Source organism: Dama dama, chromosome 32 (genome assembly GCF_033118175.1).
Source record: "Dama dama isolate Ldn47 chromosome 32, ASM3311817v1, whole genome shotgun sequence".
NCBI classification, from domain to species: domain Eukaryota; kingdom Metazoa; phylum Chordata; class Mammalia; order Artiodactyla; family Cervidae; genus Dama; species Dama dama.
Window position 1 is genome coordinate 14,424,828 of NC_083712.1, and position 18,949 is coordinate 14,443,776.

The 18,949-nt window shown below is 41.1% G+C and overlaps 2 protein-coding genes across 3 annotated transcripts in view; one reads left to right on the forward strand and one right to left on the reverse strand.

Moving 5' to 3' along the window:
* Positions 1 to 3,782, forward strand: part of WDR17 (WD repeat domain 17) — a 63,477-nt gene extending 59,695 nt beyond the window's left edge. For both annotated transcript variants that reach the window (XM_061134580.1, XM_061134579.1), the window contains 3 exons: positions 558 to 656; positions 969 to 1,152; positions 3,489 to 3,782. In XM_061134580.1, coding sequence (XP_060990563.1) covers positions 558 to 656; positions 969 to 1,152; positions 3,489 to 3,608 — 403 coding nt within the window. In that variant the 3' untranslated portion in view covers positions 3,609 to 3,782. The remainder of the gene's footprint in view (positions 1 to 557; positions 657 to 968; positions 1,153 to 3,488) is intronic.
* A 1,924-nt stretch (positions 3,783 to 5,706) lies between these two features.
* Positions 5,707 to 14,256, reverse strand: SPATA4 (spermatogenesis associated 4). Its single transcript, XM_061134892.1, has 9 exons — positions 13,993 to 14,256; positions 12,427 to 12,556; positions 11,938 to 12,056; positions 11,607 to 11,827; positions 9,384 to 9,500; positions 9,112 to 9,232; positions 7,090 to 7,109; positions 6,764 to 6,835; positions 5,707 to 5,930 (listed from the first exon to the last, which is right to left on the reverse strand). Exons 1-9 carry the CDS (start codon positions 14,208 to 14,210, stop codon positions 5,815 to 5,817), a joined length of 1,134 nt encoding a protein of 377 aa, XP_060990875.1. The 5' UTR covers positions 14,211 to 14,256; the 3' UTR covers positions 5,707 to 5,814.
* Positions 14,257 to 18,949: the final 4,693 nt, after the last annotated feature.

Sequence of the window (18,949 nt, forward strand, 5' to 3'; positions counted from 1 at the left end):
CTCAGTGCCTTCCCCACAAAAAAAAACCATCTCCAGAGCAGGTGACTCCTAAAGGTGTGGAGAGTCCATGGTGAAGCAGTTTCTCTGAGTTTCCTTCCTGTGGGCACAGGGTTCTGAGAGAAGCAGAGCTCTCTCCTTCCTGATTGCCCCTCTCGTCGAGGTGGAGGGCTGTGTGACCGTGGGCCTGCGCCTGGAGCTCTCGGAAGAATCTCTGATGTCAGGGCACTCCAGGGAAAATCTATGTCAGCAGCGTAGCCACAGATGGAAAGCAACTTTCAACAATATTAAGATATAAGGGAATTTCTCTGAGCGTTACTCAGCATTGCTCATCCTATCATCCAGCATTTATTGAAATATGTTTGACTTGCCAGAGAGTTACAGACACAGACACACACACAGACCCACACACGCGCGCGTGCACACATATATTTACATATACACATAGATACGTGAACAACAGTGGTTATATCTAAAATTGCAATTGTTTAAAATTCATTTGCTTTTTTGCTGTCTTCATCGTGGATGTCAGATGTTAATTTACTTCTGGCATGTTTCAGTCAGCTGTTAAAACGGCGGAACGTGTCAGTGCCTTTAAAAATTGAGCACCTTTCTGAGGAACTGGACGCATGGAGAGCTTGCACACAGATTGTCAACCCGTGAGTGAATATAACCTCTGATATAAAAATTGAATACACAATGTGTTGCTTGATATTGTAGACAGACTTGTAAATTGTTGTCTCATTATTTATTTTGGCAGGAGAATGAATCTTGGGTTGTTTAGCACACACTCAGTAATAATTTATAACACTCCTGCCTTTTTCAAGTCCTTCCTTTTACTATAAATTTAGTCTAAATTAATTTGCCATCACTTACAAAGGACTAAATTATCATTGGGGAGTTTTTAATCTGAGCCTTGACAATCCTGTGATTCTACAAAAATAAAAATGGAATATCTGTTGGAAATATAGATCATCAGAAGACTCTCCATATACACCCCCTTCTGATTCACAAAGACTGGTTTATGCAACTTTACTGAAGAGGCTAAAGGAAGAACGACTCAGAGGAATTGTTGGACCAGATTATGTGACTGGGTCGAATCTTCCCAGTCATTCCGACATTCACATCTCTTGTCTTACGGGATTGAAAATCCAGGTACAGCCTAATGTCAAGTGTAAATTATGCATGCCCATCATTTTTGTTTTTTCATTACTTTTTGAAATGAGAAAATAATCTGAATAAAAGTGTAGGAAACCTGAGGCCCAGTGAGAAAATACTGCCCTTAATAAGCGTTTGTATTTGATATAAGTGGTTTCTCTCTCCTTAAAATTAATCCAGACATAGTCATTGTACTTTTTATTATAAAAACAATTCATATAATATATACACTTAGTAACAAATGGCGTGTATACTTAGTAACAAATGTTTTAAAGACAGATCATTTCCTTAGGGAAATTAAATAAGGGAGACAAAGCAACAGTCAACACAGTTACACATTGTTCTCTCAGTAGGTTAAATGTAACTTTATAGTCTCCATTGGTATTTTCTAAACACACAGCAATTAAAAACTGATAGATGTATAATAAATCTACATATTATGCATATTCTTACATTGACTTAGTGAACTTCTCAGTGATTAAAAATTACGGGGCTCTATCATGAGGGATGGCTAATTCCCAAGAAATGGCCCCTCGTGTGCAATCAAAGTAACAATGCTGAATAATGCCAGGCCTGCCCGTGTGGCCCAGGGGTGCCTTCATTACCAGAAAATAGAGAAGCTTTCATCATTCAGAGCCAGGAGCAGTTGTAGGTGTCCCCAAGAAGTAAACAAGCTGAATCCCCATGAAGTGCTACTGGAGACCAGATGGGACCAAAAGAATGCCATCTCCCAGGCATCATCACATGTCACCAAGCGGATTCTTGTATTTCTAATGTAACGTCGCTAATTACATCTCTAACACCAATGTGCCACATCAGTGGAGAAAGGTATTTGGGGGGGATAACTAGTCAGATGTTTTGCTACCAATGAAAAGTCTAACTGCAGCTTGACTTGACACTGAAATTAAGTCTTCAGAACACACCAGTATATTCCAAACCACAGACAGGATGCCAGGTAGGATATGTGCGTACTATCCACTAATGTTCAGAGATTGAGAACAAGAGCAGTAAATTCAGTAATTTATAATTAATAGCAAAACCCCTCTTGCAGCTTTTCGACTGCATCCTCAGTGCCACTAACTGCCCTGCGTGTACCACTTCTAGTGCTTGACAGACTTCCTATTTCTTCCTCCTCTTCAGGGCTTTTTCTCCTTCTGAGACAATCTACTCCCCAGGCTGTCTAACCTCTCTGCACCCAAACCCACCTTAAGCAAGGATCTGCTAATTATCTGACATACACTCAGGCACAAATGACTGATTCAGGGGGAGTTCTACCCCTCTGGGATATTTCTGTTCCTGCAGAAAATTAATGTGTCTTGGTTAAATCTGAAATTTCAAGTACCCTGTGAATAGGAAACTGTCTACTGCATATAAATGGATTCTTGAATATCTGAAAATAATTTGCTAACAACAAGGTCTTATGATTTGAAGTGTTAGTGGCTCAGTCATGTCTGACTCTTTGCAACCCCATAGACTGTAGCCTACCAGGCTCATCTGTCCATAGAATTCACCAGGCAAAGAATACTGGTGTGGGTTGCCATTCCTGTTTTCCAGGAGACTTCCCAACCAAGGGGTCGAACACAGGTCTCCCTCATTGCAGGCAGCTTCTTTACCATCTGAGCTGCCAGGGAAGCCCCTCATCATTTGAAATCAGGGTCCAAAGCCTGATAACTTTGTAACATAATGAAGAAATTAAGTTTTTATTGCACTTTTGTGTTTCTGAAATCATGCTTTTTCTTCTAGGAGCCGGGAGATACAGATTGAAAGGTTTTTTTGGATTTAGTTCTTCAGAACTACCCTTGATATACAAAATAGCTGATGTAACTAAATTATAGATAGGCTTATAAATCACAGAATTGACATGACTCTATATTAAATATACACATATATAGCAGTGTATTTTTCATCTTCTGGAGAGCAAGTTGAGTTTCTAGTTTAAATAATTTACCCAGCTATATTGATGTAGGCTATATGATGAAAAGGGTGAAGTATATTAAAGTCTATTATTAGGCATGTATGCCTTTATAAATGTTAACTTTGTAGTAATTAATAGATTAACAATATCTATTGTCATTGACAGCACTGTTGTAATTAAAGAATTCAGATGAGAAAGCCAAATTACATTTTGAAAGACATCAGGGCATTTAAAAATGTTTCTCTATTTGGTAGCAATTCAAAAAATCTAGTATTTCTCCTATTTTTAAATTTCATATCAGCATTGCCTAAATATCACCAGTGATTTTTTTGATGACAGTGATTCTGTGTCTGGAAGTTTAAAAACATACTGCAAATTCATAATCTCATCCTCTCTTCCTGTAACTCCCACTGTGCAGGGTCCTGTATTTTTCCTTGAAGATGGGAAATCCACCATCTCCTTGAATGATGCTCTCATGTGGGCAAAAGTGAATCCATTCTCACCTCTGGGGACTGGAATACGACTCAACCCATTTTGATGGAAGGTTTTTCTCCATGCTTAATTGTTTTTTTTAAGACCTTTTGTGAGTTACTATTACCTTAACCTCTGTTGTCCAAAAGGCAGAGGTCTGGAGGAGGAGAGGGGCGTGGAGGGCTCACAGTTGATTTTAATCATTAACTTCAACAAATAAAATATTTATATAATTTCAAGGAAAAAATAGGTGTCTGTCTCCTTTATAAAATATAATAGCCATATTTGGGAGGAAGGTAATATTCAAATTATAAAGGACTGACAAATATAAAAGAGCATAGAAACTTTTCCCAAAGCATAAAAGGTACCAACCATTCTAGTGTTAAAACATTGAAAGGTATAAAATAGTACACCTATAAATAGTGCTTGACATACAGTAGATACCTAATGAATATTTGAATGACCGAATATCTCCCAAGTCTTGAAATGTAAGGTACATACAGCTGATCTTCAAGTTAACTAGCACCGATATTGTCCTCTACAAAATGCATGGTAAACCACTAGTTTTAGTTCATGTTTAATCAAAGTTTTCAGTTATAAATTTAATATACATCAATAAATGGGTATGCAGTCAAAATACTTTTGAGTTTTAGTTTTTTAAAAAGAAAACATTCCCAGGTTTTGTACCTGAAACTTAAATGTCCAGTTACAAAAGGAATGAGTTATATAAGCATGAAAAGAATTGAGGGATAAAAAACAAATGAAGTGAAATATATGTGAAAATTTACTTGATAATTGACTCTTTTAAAAGATATAAATACTAATTTTGATAATTTAATATTCACAATCTCTAATCATTTTATATTAACTCTATAATTATAATAAACATGATTTATTGGAAGTTAGACCATGAATGCTTTTGCAGGAGATTGAACACAGAATCAAGAGAAGAAACTTACTGTTTACCCACATCTAATTCTTTGCATGTTTCTCCAGCTGAGTTTCAGGAGACTTGTCTCTAAAAAGTCTTTCCTAAGGGACTACATTTTATGGTTTAAAAGACTATTCTCAACATTTTCTAAACTTGTTCCCAAGAAGTCATCTATTTTATCAGGACTCCCTTTAAATTTCTTTTACTAAATATTATCTGTTCAGAAAGATAAAGTTAACCAAGAAAGTCTCTGGATGTTGAAATTCTCATGAAACTGTGTAAGCCTTCAAAAATGCAGAAAAATGAATAGAGTTTTGTTGGAAATTGACAAACATATCATGAGATTCAGCCTTAGTAATACTCATCTTGGAAGTCAAATGACACTATTAATGAGATAGCATAAAAAACATGAATAATTCCACTTAATGAAAATTTTCCAAATAATTTAAGATTACCAAGAATATAGGAAGTATACTTAGAATATCAAACTGCTTTTGTTTCCCTTTGATAAAAATATGGGGCTTGGAAGCAAGCAGGAAGGGTTTTTCAATCAAACTAAATGGTTTGCTAAACACCAGAATGAGGTTCCAAGTGAAGCATGATTTTCCTTCCAGTATCAACAGGAAAGATACATATTTTTAAAAAATAGCTTAAGTAAAGCTATTTCTAGAGGTGGGCAAGATTTTCAATGGACTAATGTGTAATAGTAATATTCAGAAAAAATTGTATTGATGAGCATGACATGTAAATAAATGATACCAGGCAAACTAGTAGTGTAACTATTTGCTAGTGAGGAAAACATTACCAAGTAGATTTACAATTCCTACAAAAGTTATGAGAGAATTCTTACTCATCGGGGTGAAATATATTTAACTGTACCTTTAAACTTATTTTTGCTCATTTTGGACTAACGAAGGGGCTTCCCAGGTGGCTTCTTGGTAAAGAATCTTCCTGCCATTGCAGGAGCGCAGGATATGCGGGTTTAATCGCTGGATCGGGAAGATTCCCTGGAGAAGGAAATGGCAACCCACTCCAGTATTCTTGCCTGGAGAATCCTGTGGACAGAGGAGCCTGGCAGGCTACGGTCCGTGGGGTTGCAAAGAGTCAGACATGACTGAGGGACTAAGCATAAACATGCATACTAATAAACCGATTTTGTGTTTTCAACAGTACCAGGCAGGCACAGGTGTTGAATAAATGGTTGTTGAATTGAATTTTTAAAAAATATGTTCTTCAGCCCAACTATGGATAAGACACACTTTAATATTGAAATATATCCAAGTGTAGACGATTGTATCCTATTAGGGTGGCAAGAGGTGGTAACATCACTTCTTCAAAGCCATTAGACAGGTTTTTCTTCTGGTTCCTTTTCCACATTTCTGGGAGGCTTCATACCGTCAAAACAATGTTCTCCAGTTTGCTTAACCTCAGTTTCTTTAGGTGGATTGACACTATTACCTGTATTTGGTGGGATATTTAAATAAAATTAAGATCCACTGTGGTTATTAAATATGTACACAACCATCAATGTTTCTAATGTACCAACCATACACAGAATAATTAGCAAGAGGCTGGGCACAAGTTAGTCTAAAATCTCAAGTAAACAGAACATTTACAGCATGCATTATAGTAGTTGGAAATACAAAACCGGAATACCAGTGCCTCCAGAAGTCATCTGCAGAGCCTAAAAATACCCAGGGCTTATTGGGTGCATCTGATACTGAATATGACTACTATTTTTAAGTGTTGCTTCAGAAAGCAGGTGAGGCAACAGTGATTTTAATAGTGCTTAGATCTGCAAACACAGAAATTCAGAATTAGGTTTCTAGAATTCTGTGCTGAGGTATCCAAGCTGGCCACTCAGACTCTTCAGCTGATTTGGTTCAAATAGGATGGGCCAGAGATAACTGAGAGACCTGCATTTTCTTGGCCCATTGTTGTGGTTGATGCTAGATTTAGGTAAACAAAGGAACTTAAGTGTTTAAAAAAAAAAAAAAGTAACCTTTTTTTATAATTAATTTTTACCACCCCCATCAATATATTAAGAGAAACTTCAGATGAACAGCTTGTGATTTCAGTACCAATCAGTGCCAAGTGCGGTCTTAGGTGGTAAAATAGGGTTAAATTCCTTCAGTCGAGGGTTGTTGCCTCTCCTGTTAACTTTCAAGTTCTGTCAGCTTACCCAAGGTAATCACTCTGCTCTTATCAGAAATGAAACGGCACCCAACTCACAAATACGGAGGTAAATGATGTTAAAGCCCAGGAAAAGGGGCTCTCATCCGTATAATTACCAAAGTCAGGTCCACACCATTTATTAATTCCTGTTGTGCATCGGTTGAGAGAGTCCAACGATCTACAATAGGCTGGAGAGAAGGAAAGAGATAAAAGCTCGTGGCTTGGCATCCTGCTCTGCCCGGCCCCGTGAGGGCGCCCGTCGGCCATTTTGAAAAGGAGAAGGCAAGGCCGCGGAAACGAGGGAATCGGGACCGAGAGCGCAAGATGGCGGACGAGTTCTTTACAGCAGTTCGTCCTTATTAAACACGGAAGGGCAAGAGGCCACGCTACGAGGAGTCCCCATCTGAAGTAACGATAGCATTCAGTTTTTCGAAAAACTCACCTGTAAGTCTCGAAAGTTTCCTGAAAAGACAACAGAAATGAAGAATACTCTTCAGCAACTCAGCTATCAGTAGGCAACTTTTTGTTTGTTTTTAAAGCGTGACACCTGACATGTTTGTTATACAGGCAGAAAGCCTCGCTTTGGCTCACTCCCACCGCTGCTCTCTCATCCCCAGTCAGGTCCTTTGAGCCCCATTACAGGGACGGAGGCAGGTGGGTGAAGAGAGAACCCACTGCAGTCTCCTCCCTGCCCGCCACAGCCCTCCCCACGCCAGCCCGCGGGCTTCCGGCGCCCACCCTGCTGGAGCGCTTGCTGCAAACATCCCTGATGGAAGGAGACTGAGGCCGGCTGAAGGGGAGGACGTGTTCTCAGAACCTAAAGGTGAAACTATGAACTGCTCTTCTTTCCCTCATAGAAGCATTGGACTTCACTTCTGTTAGATTCCGTGGTGATGTATTTTGAGCCACTGGCTGTCCTGAGGTCTCAATGTCAAAAAGTGTGCTCTGGGGAACAGTTGCCATAACTGTTAGTTGCTCTGCGGCTGCTGCCGGTAAGTCACTTCAGTCGTGTCCGACTCTGTGCGACCCCTTGGACGGCAGCCCACCAGGCTCCTCTGTCCCTGGGATTCTCCAGGCAAGAACACTGGAGTGGGTTGCCATTTCCTTCTCCAGTGCATGAAACTGAAAGTGAAGTTGCTCAGTCATGCCCAACTCTTTGTGACCCCATGAACCGCAGCCCACCAGGCTCCTCTGTCCATGAGATTTTCCAGGCAAGGATACTGGAGTAGGGTGCCATTTCCTTCTCCAGGCGATCTTCCCCATCTAGGGATCAAACCCGGGTCTCCTGCACTGCAGGCAGATTCTTTACCGACTGAGCTATCAAGCCATGGCAAAACAAAACTAAGTAATAGTGATGCATGATCAAATTGTTGTTGTTAAGTTGCTAAGTCATGTCCAACTCCTTTGTGACCCCACAGACTGTAGCCCACCAGGCTCCTCTGTCCATGGGATTCTCCCAGCAAGAATGCTGGAGTGGGTTGCCATTTCCTTCTCCAGGGGATCTTCCGGACTCAGGGATGGAACCCATGTCTCCTGCATTGCAGGCAGATTCTTTATTGCTGAGCCACCAGGGAAGCCCCATGTGATCAGATAGAGTTTGAAAAACACTTCATTCTATGTACTTTTCCCTTTTTAAATTCATAATGCATATTAGCATATGAAAGGTTCTGAGAAGTCATTAAAAAAAAAAATCAGTTGACACTGCTTTCCCAGAGCTAATAAGTAAAGAACTTCCACCCCATCTTGCCCAAGAAATCCCTCTTCACACTTTAGGCAGCCTGCTCTGTAGAGAGTCCACGGATAGTTTCCATCAAGGGCATGACAATAAATATTATATTTCAAGCTTTGAGTAGGGTTTTCAGATAAAAATGGGTCACTCGGTTAAATCTGAATTTCTGATACATAGTGAATATTTTTTTTTAGCAAAAGTATGTCCTCAACATGTCTTAAAGAGTATTGGTTGTATTGCCCTCATCTTTTTATTTGCTAAGTGTGGGATCCTACGTTGTGAGCCAGTCTCTGTGGCCAGTACCAGGCCTGCTGCTTTAGATGAGAAGCAGCTACAGACAAGGCACAAAGGCACAGGCATGGCTGTGTCCCAGCACAGCTTTCCTCATCAACATGGAAACTGGAATTCCATCGCATTTTCATGTGTCAGGAGATACCGTTTTTCTTTTGATATGTGTCCAACCATTTGAAGATGTCAAAGCCGTTCTTCACTTGCAGGCTATACAAAATTGTCAGGCAGAGACTGACATTAGCCCGTGGTTTGGCTACAGTTTGCTGTGGTATACAGTGTTTTCTGAATTCACAGGATTTAAACTTGTGGCTTTTTGTAGAACAACTGATTGGAAAGCCTAGGTGTGCAGGTTGTCTGCATCTGCCTTAGGATTGATTCATCATCCAGCTGCTAGAGAACTAAGTTTTGAGCTCTGCCACTGCGCTTCCCCTGTTTCAGACTCACTTTTTAAAGTAGAAATCAGGACTGGGATGGCTCGTTTGGAAGAAGGTGGGGGCACCCTGGCTTGGGGGTTTCCCCTGTTTTGACTGGTTCTTAGCCCTCGACGTGCTCATGCTTGCACCACCTACAGAAAATCACAGCACATCAACCTCCTGCGCAGTTCTAGACTGAATGCCTAGACCAACATTTCTACTATTTTAAAAAATTTAAATGAACAAAATAAAAGAAAAACATCAATTTTAACAAGTAAAAAAAAAAACTTCCAAAAAACTTACAAGACACAGGAGCGGCTCTTTCCTTTGAAATGACTGAATTGCTTTTGTTCCCAGATGCTTTGGCAGGACGGTGATCAAGAGTAGATTCTCCCACTGTTGGTTTGACTGCAAACCATTCTATAAAATACAAACAAAACATTTTTTCTTAAAAATTCATTATGACTATTGTCAAAATAAGACACTGCAATTTTCATTTAAGCAGATTATTTAGACATCAGGGATTCCTTGGTAGCTCAAACGGTAAAGAGTCTGTCTGCAATACGGGAGACCCGGGTTCGATCCCTGGGTCAGGAAAATCCCCTGGAGAAGGAAATGGCCACCCACCCCAGTATTCTTGCCTGGAAAATCCCATGGACGGAGGAGCCTGGCAGGCTACAGTCCACAGGGTCACAGAGAGTCAGACAGGACTGAGTGACTTCACTTTCACTTTCACTTTTGTATCATATTCCTGAGAGTGGTGTGAATACATAGGTTAATAGCCCTCTCCACCATGGTTCACATCTCTGATGCACAGAATAGTTGCTTCAAAAAAGTTACTTTAAAGACACTATCCCTGTGTTCCTATTAGTCTTTTGATAAGCTTTTATTCAATAATAATATACATACAGAAAAATGAACAAATGGTATTGTTACAGTTTGATGAATTTTCAGAGTGAATACATACCTGGGTTGCCATCAGCTTGATGCAGAAGCAGTATAGTACCAGCACCCCCAAACCCCCTCATGTCTCTCTGTTATTGTTATTTAGTCACTAAGTCATGTCTGACCCTTTGTGACCCCATGGACTGTAACCTGCCAGGTTCCTCTGTCCATGGGATTTCTTAGGCAAGAATACTGGAGTGGGTGGCCATTTACTTCTCCAGGGGATCTTCCTGACCCAGGGATCGAACCCTTGTTGGCAGGCGGATTCTTTACCATTGAGCCACCAGGGACGCTCCAGAACTCTAAAAAGAAAACTGTCTTGACATCTATCATCATAGGTTAGCTTTACATGTTTTTATATTTCATATAGATAAAATCATACAGTATCTTTCATTTTGCAATTATTTTTATACTGTAAAAATGGTGACAAAATTATTTTCCATGTTTCTGTGTTTCTTACTAATTCTATCAACTGCAGCACTTGGGCATCAGTTTCACTGTGCTTCTAAAGACCACTTACTCCTCTGAGCTCACCCTCACGGAGGCTAGAAGATATGTCTGAGGTCATTTCTACTCATCAGCTGTGCCCCATGTGCGCTAAATACCACTCTGGACAGTCATATTGCACAGAACTGTTACAATCACTTTGGCTGCTTAAAATCAGCAGTCTCAAAAATCAACACTGATGATAAAAGAATTCTGTTCAATAATCTGAAGGGTTGAGGTGTCCATGGCTAAAGAGAAATTGTGTTCCAAAGCAAACAGGGATGCAGGTCAGCTTTGCACTAAAATGGACTTTTAAATTGAAGATTAAATGGAATGGATGTGTTTTGTTCCAGAAATTCCTACCAGAACCAATAAGTAGAAGTAATAGTAAGACAGATTAAATGTAAGCAAACATTAGGGACAAAAAATGATGCTTGATTTTCTGGTGTTAAAAAAATAACAACAAAACTAAAATGCTGAACAACAAAAGAACTTAAGTAGGGGGACTTCTCTGGTAGTCCAGTGGTTAAGAATCTGCCCTTCTATTACAGGGAGCACGGATTCAATCCCTGGTGGAGGAATTAAGATCTTGCATGTCTGTGCAGTGTGGCCAAAAATAAATAAATAAAAATAAAAGGGAGAAATAGCATCAACTTTTTAAAAAAGAGAACTTAAGTGGGACACGGGGCTGGCAGGGAGTGGGTAGTGTTCTAAGGTCCTTACAGTTTGAGGAAGAGAATAAATATATTACACTTAGACTAAGATACATATGCATGTTAAAATTTCTATGGTAGCACTAGAAAGAGTATAAATTTGTGATTTTCCAAATTAGTAGCGGGGTCTTTGGAAAAAAGTTCAGTCCTAAAGAAGAAAATAAAATAGGTAAGACAAAAAATAAGAAATAGAAAATGTTAAAAGCACAAAATGATATGATAGATATAATGCATATATGACTGAATTAATAAAAGTCACAACAGATGAAATTACAACAGTCCATGAATCGGGGACAGTGGCAGGCTTTTCTTTCACTTGCGCTCAAGTAGAGCCTTGTTAAGCTTGGAAGAACCCAGTTGACTACGTCCAAGGAAAACTTACTTGGGTTCAGTTTTCTGCTCAATTTCCTTTGCAACATTTGTAAAAGGAAGAGGAACTCTACTTTAAGTTCATTGTTAAGTTTGCTGGGATTGCCTATTAGTTCTGATAGCCTAATGTTATCTTTAATAGACTTTGAAGCTGTCGACCTAGGGACCAGGGGCAACTGCATCTGGTAACTGTAGTCTGTGAAATTCACGAGGTCATCCTGGATACTTTTAATTCTGGAAAAATAAAATAAAATATTGTTGACAAATGCCATTTTGGTAATAAGATTTATATTATCAAAAGTTTAATATTAAATTATATTACTAGAAAATTCCAGATAACTCACTCTCGATGTGTTAACAAGGTATACACCTCCTGTATCAGTATTTCAGGTACTCCAGCTTTACAGTGAATTGTTCCGTGGATTAGTTCTTTAGGTAATTTAAGTTTTTTTCTTGCCAGGAACTTTAATGGTGGAAAGAGAATACTTTCATCATAAGAAGTTCTAAAAAAGTCTCCAATTACTGTGAATTCACTTTAGTCTCCATTTAATCCTCAACTAATAGTTTGAGGTTTAATGTGATAATTATTAAAAGGTATTATTACTCAGCAAGAAAATCAACTATTATATCCCACTCCCAATTTGAAGTGAGTATGCCAAGTTTCATAGGTCTCTTGACATAAACCTTAGTAACCTTCTTTTCAATACAAGGAAACAAGCTACTAACCCAGCACATGGCCACACACGCATATACAGAGAAATCCAAGATCTCAGGAATACACCTCTTCAAACAAACTTCTCAACAGTTAAAAGTGTCAGTGATTGCCAATTTACCTTTTCCAACTGTGCCCAGTTATCCAACTTGACTTTTAAAGAAGTTCCATTTTCAAAGGATGACAATTTAAGGTCCCAGGGGTAATATGTAGTGAATATTTCTGCTATCAAGAAGCCATTTGAAAAATCCCTGTTCCATAGCGATAAGGAAATGAAATAAAGTGCAGTTACTTATGCAGTTTGTATTTATAGTTAATTAATACCACTTAAATATTCTATACTGACAGCAGCTAACTTATGGAGCTTTCTTGGATCACTGATCTAAGGAAGCCTGCTATGGAATAGCATTTGGGTAAGACTAGGCGCACCAAAGCTGGTGGCATTCCTTTTATGAAGCCAAAACCATTATTTTGTATTGAACATGCATTTTAACAAGATCCCCATGTGATACCTGTATCCACTGAAAAGTTCAGGCATCTTTCTTAAGGAAAACTGAAATTAATAAGCCAGAGTCATTGCCTACAAAGTCATTATTTTTCTGGAATTTAGTTTGCATTCCCAGAAAAAATATTAACTGCCAGTTATGTTCAGCAAGTGAAATTAAAAGATGCTTGCTTCTTGAAAGAAAACCTGTGACAAACCTAGACAGCATTCTTTGTTAAAAAGCAGAGACCTCATTGTGACAAAGGCCCGTAGAGTCAAAGCTGTGTTTTTTCCAGTAGTCATGTACAGCTGTGAGAGTTGGACCATAAAGAAGGCTCAGCGCCAAAAAATTGATGCTTTGAACTGTGGTGCTCGAGAGGACTCTTGAGAGTCCTTTGGACTGCAAGGAGATCCAACCAGTCTATCCTAAAGAAAATCAACTCTGGATACTCATTGGAAGGAGTGATGCTGAAGATGAAGCTCCACTTCTTTGGTCATCTGATGCAAAGAGCCAACTCATTGGAAAAGACCCTGATGCTGGGAAAGATTAAGGGCAAGAGGAGAAGGGGACAAAGGAGGATGAGATCATTGGATAACATAACCAATTCAGTGGACATGAGTTTGAGCAAACTCCAGGAGCTAGAGAAGGACAGGGAAGCCTGGAATGCTCCACCCCACAGGGTGGCAAAGAGTCAGACATGTGTTAGCGACCGAACAACAGCAGTGTTTAGCGAGGCTGCGGTTAGACAGCAACTTTTTTCAGTCCCTGACAACTCTCAAACTAGATTGCAAGATCTAACAGAAAGTAAACTGATCCTCACTAATATAAATCTCCAATGTCCCTGAAGAAAGCGCCTGGACTTTTTTTTTTTTAGTTACCAAATTATTCTCTATTGGCTTAAGTCTAAGTAATGATTGATTGAGTGAAATGCTCCATCCTGTTTTTTTAGGTCATCTCCCTAAGAGAGCAAGGAGTGTGTGAGTGTGTGTGTATTTTGTGTGTGTGTGTGTATGTGAGTGTGTGTATATGAATGTGTGAGTGTGTGTGTATATGAATGTATGAGTGTGAGTGTGTGTGTGTGTGTGTGGTAAGTGGGCGGAGGCGGGGGCAGTCCCTGGAAAGAGCCCCTGAACGGATCTCCAGGCTGCTCTGCTGGGCCCTCAGCGCCCGCTAGGCGTCCGGGGGCCGGACCTCTTCAGCACCTGCTGATGTTCCTGGGGAAGAAGGTGAGATCGAGGCCCTGGAGCCAGCGCAGAACCGACCGAGACAGGCGGGAGCTCTTCGGGGGATGAGGATAGACCAGACACTTCTTAGGCTTCCCTCCATTGGGAGCTGCTTGACATGGGAAAATTGACCGTGACTTGGAGCGGGCTGCCGCCGGCTGTGTCAAACGCCCTTCTCCAGGGCCGGCGGCAGCCATGTCTGGGTTTCTATGGCAGCACCGGTGTGGGGCGGGGCCTAGTGGGGGCGGGGACTCAGCGCCAACGCCCCGCCTCACGGGTCCTCCAGCTTGGGGTCCTGCCACCCTGGGTTGGTGCACGCGCATCCCTGGTCCCACTGGGAAAGGACTCGGTTCCAGGAGCTTAAACCTTGGGCGGAGCTTTCAATCTCCGTTTTACCCTTTAAGAAGTAACCGATTTAGAACACTCAGTCCCATCCGGCTTCCCCTTAGAAACCGACATTTTGAATGTTGTGGTTTCTGTAGTCAAGCATTTTGAGGAGGTTGAAGACGTTTCAGAAGACAAAGACTGTTTTTGTTTGGAAAATGGAAACAATACAGGTTTTGTTCCAAACTGCCAATGGAAAAAAATCTTCAAAATTAAGATGAATTAATGTCTACAAAATTTAGTGTACCTATTTCCTTAATTATTACATTGTGTTCATAAAAATCGCATAATATTTGAAGCTAATTTGTAAATTAGATCATCACACTTCACAAGGATGCCCCAGTGTGCATGATTCATTCATTCATTGGACAACTATTTAGTGAATCCTTACTAGGCCCTGAGCTAGTCACTTGAGATTTATCAGTGAAAGATAAAAAAAGATTGCAGACCAGGCACAATTATAAATTAAATATTTGCACATCAGAGTTATTAACATCTTTTAAAAACTTTTACAGTAAAAGGTAAAAATCAATGTGGTTCTTAGATACATCTTATTATGCAAGACAAAATATGGCATAGACTTGAGAGTAAAGCTATATAGTATTTCACCGAATGTTTATTCAGTACATGTTTATTAATATAGTAAACCAATGTGAGTCTGTATATGGTGAAAAAGCAAACCAGAAATGGAGTTATATAAGTGTTTTTTCTTTGCCCAATATGTTTTTCATGGATAATTGTTTTGTTCAGTGAACTTTTTGAGGAGTTATTGTTCTGTTCTTTGCTGTGCACTAGATCATCACTATTCAATATGGTAGCCACTAGCCCCATGTGGCTGTTTGGATTTAAATATTAACAAATTAAAATAAAATAAAGTGAGTAACAGTGGCTACATTTCAACTTCTCAGTAGCCACATGGGACTGGCTAGTGGCCACCACTTGGTACAGCGTAGACACCACGCTGTCATTGCAGGAAGTTCCATTGGGTAGGTTATTTATAGAAGGTACAGAGATATAAATATCTGAAAAGCTCTACCATGGTAAAAATATATTAGTATCAGGGAGGAAGCAAATAATTTGGCCTGAGGGAGTGTAGGAGCCCTCTCAGAGGAGGTGACCTTTGATGTGACTTTATTATAAGGCAGTATTTTGAATCGGTTAAGACACAGGCTTTGGAGCACCATCCCTATCTTTTATTAGTTATGAGACTTATTATGTGATGAGTTATTTATTTTTGTTTGTAAAAGATGGAAATAGGATATGCCTCACAGGGCTGTGTTGGATTAAATCAATAAGTTAAATGAGTGAAGAGCCTGGATCAGTGTGCACATATCATAAGGGCTCAGTACGTTTAAATATTTCTGAGATGATCATGAAAATCTGTGGAATGAGGAGGAAAGGGGATGGCTTCACACGGAGTTACTAATGTGAGCAGAAGCAGATGATATCATCTATGATAACCTCAGATACGCAGGTGACGCCACCCTTAAGGCAGAAAGTGAGGAGGGACTAAAGAACCACTTGATGAAAGTGAAAGAGGAGCGTGAAAAAGCTGGCTTAAAACTCAACATTCAGAAAACGAAGATCATGGCATCCGGTCCCATCACTTCATGGCAAATAGATGGGGAAACAATGGAAACAGTGAGAGACTATTTTCTTGGGCTCCAAAATCACTGCAGCTGGGCAGCCATGAAATTAAAAGATGCTTGCTCCTTGGAACAAGTTGTGACCAACCTAGACAGCATATTAAAAAGCAGAGACATTACTTTGTCAACAAAAGTCTGTCTAGTCAAAGTTATGGTTTTTCCAGTAGTCATGTATGGATGTGAGAGTTGGACTATAAAAAAAACTGAGCACCGGAGAATTGATGCTTTTGAACTGTGGTGTTGGAGAAGACTCTTGAGAGTCCCTTGGACTGCAAGCAGATCCAACCAGCCCATCCTAAAGGAGATCAGTCCTGAATATCCATTGGAAGGACTGATGCTGAAGTTGAAACTCCAATACTTTGGCCACCTCATGCGAAGAGCTGACTCACTGGAAAAGACCCTGATGCTGGGAGGGATTGAAGGCGAGAGGAGAAGGGGATAACAGAGGATGAGATGGTTGGATGGCATCCCTGACTCAATGGACATGGGTTTGAGCAAAGTCTGGGAGTTGGTGATGGACAGGGAGGCCTGGAGTGCTGCAGTCCATGGGGTCGCAAAGAGTCAGACGACTGAGTGACAACTGAACTGAATGTAGTGTTTCCTTTGCTGAGCTGTATTAAATTCTACCACTAGGGGGAACTAGAGAGAGAGAGAGAGACCTGGAGGCCAGAGGAAGGGAGCAAGGCTGTTTGGATGAAGGTCACCAGGGCAACAAAGCTTCCCTAGGCAGCGGCAGCTGGGGTCAGTTTGCAGTTTCTGTCCCCACTCCTGGAGCAGGTTTCATCGTAGTCTCTTACAGGTTTCAGTGACCACTGAGAAGGGCTGACGCTCAGAAGTCTGAGCCCCATATTCTACACTCAGATCCCTGCTCGAAGTTCCTCAGGAATCAGCACCCGCTGTGTTCTCTGCCCCTTCAAAAAGCCAGTCTCTAGGGCTTTCCCTCCAAGTTCAAGGCTCTCAGAACTGCTGCTGCTGCTGCTGCTAAGCCGCTTCAGTCGTGTCCGACCTGTCTGTGCGACCCCATAGACGGCAGCCCACTAGGCTCCCCCGTCCCTGGGATTCTCCAGGCAAGAACACTGGAGTGGGCTGCCATTTCTTTCTCCACTCAGAAGTCCTGCTCCTTTCCTTTGCCCTCCCTCTTGCACTAGAGGTCTGGCGACAACAGAGGACGAGATGGTTGGGTGGCATCACCGACTCAATGGACATGAGTTTGAACAAGCTCCGGGAGGCGGTGAAGGACAGGAAAGCCTGGCGTGCTGCCGTCCATGGAGTCCAAAGAGTCGTGATATGACTGAGCAATGAACAGCAGCAATAACTAGAGGTCTATCTCTGTTAATTTAATCATCTCATTTTAATTGTTTAGCTCTTCATGATCCATTTAACCATTTCTTGATGTTAAGTTATTGTTGAATTCATGAAGCTACTTCTGTTTCCCCGATGAACGATGCCTGGAGTGTGGTCTCCCTCTACCACGGACTCATCTCCATCTCACGAAGGCAGCTGAAGAACCTGCTACTCCTATTCATCAGATCCATGGTATCACGAATAAAGTGGGCCAGCCGGATGTCCTGGGGGATGTTAAGATACTCAAAAACTTCTGCTGATCTTGTGGCAGAAAGCCAGAAAATTGATTTGACCTAAAGCAGGATGATGAACTTGCCCTACTGCTCCTGCTGAAGAAAGCAAGCCACTTTCTGTGGTTCTTGCAGATTGTTACAGAGGAGAGAAAGTATCAGATCAATAGCAGGATAACAGTTGTTAGGGACTGTGGCGGTTTATTCCAGTAAAGAGCCCTCAAACAGAAAAGCAGCTGTGACTGAAGTTACCTCCTGATGAAGTTCAGAAACCTGCAGTCATCCTCCAAGTCCCAGCCAACTTCCCACATAAGCCAAACAGCTAAGTCAATAACTGTTGTTGACCTCTCACATGTCAAAAGAAAATTCACAGAGCTTACTTGATATGAGTATTTTCTTGATCAAGAAGCAAACTTGTCAGAGTTGCAGCAGAAGGAGCTTAGAAGCTGACTTTCAGCAATTATAGTGCAGTTTACAAAGTGTGTTTGAGTGCAGTCAGCCCTCGGACCCATGGCTTCCATAACTGTGGATTTAACCTGGCTCAGATAGAAAAATGTTAGAAAACACAATTCCAGAAAGTTCGGAAAGGCAAAACTTGAATTTTCCTCCTGCCAGCAACTATTTACACAGCATTTGCATTGTATTAGGTATAATAAGTAATCTAGAGATGAGTTAATGTATACAGCAGGGTGTGCGTAGCTTAGGTTTTAGTTAAGTGACAGTGGGAATTTGGTCTGGGGGGATTTTCAAGCTGTGGTCTCAGTTTTGATTTCTCTACACCACACCTCTCTTCCACTGTGAAGGCGACGGGGCCCAGACAGTGGGAACCGACTGTGTTCTGCTCAGCCAGGGCCACCTGTGCTATTCTGGGCGTAACCAGTCCCCCACTGCACCCCATCTGCTTCTCCCCACAGGGAGGGGAAGTCTCCGTCTCCCGAGTCATACAGAAGGATCTCTTGATTCTCCTCCTGAGCCCTCCAACCTGGACTGTGTCCATATTGAAGTGACATTTGAAAAAGCACCTCAGGTTATCCCTCTGGTTCTTTTAATGGGACAAGAATTACCTGAGAAAGCTCCACGTGACTTACCTGTGGAGTCCTATCCCCAGGTCACAGGTGCGAGGCCTTGCACCAAGGCCTCAGACGTGGAGCCCAGAGCCAAGGTCACCCCTGGAACTGACTGAGCCCCATTGTAACTGCTGCCAACACCCCCTGATCCTTACCAGCCAGCTTCCTGACCTCAAATTAGGTAAAAATGCCCACCGTGGCCCCTTAACCAGTCACCTAATGCCACCCTTCCAGCAGGAATATTCTCTGTCTTGAGGCTATAAAA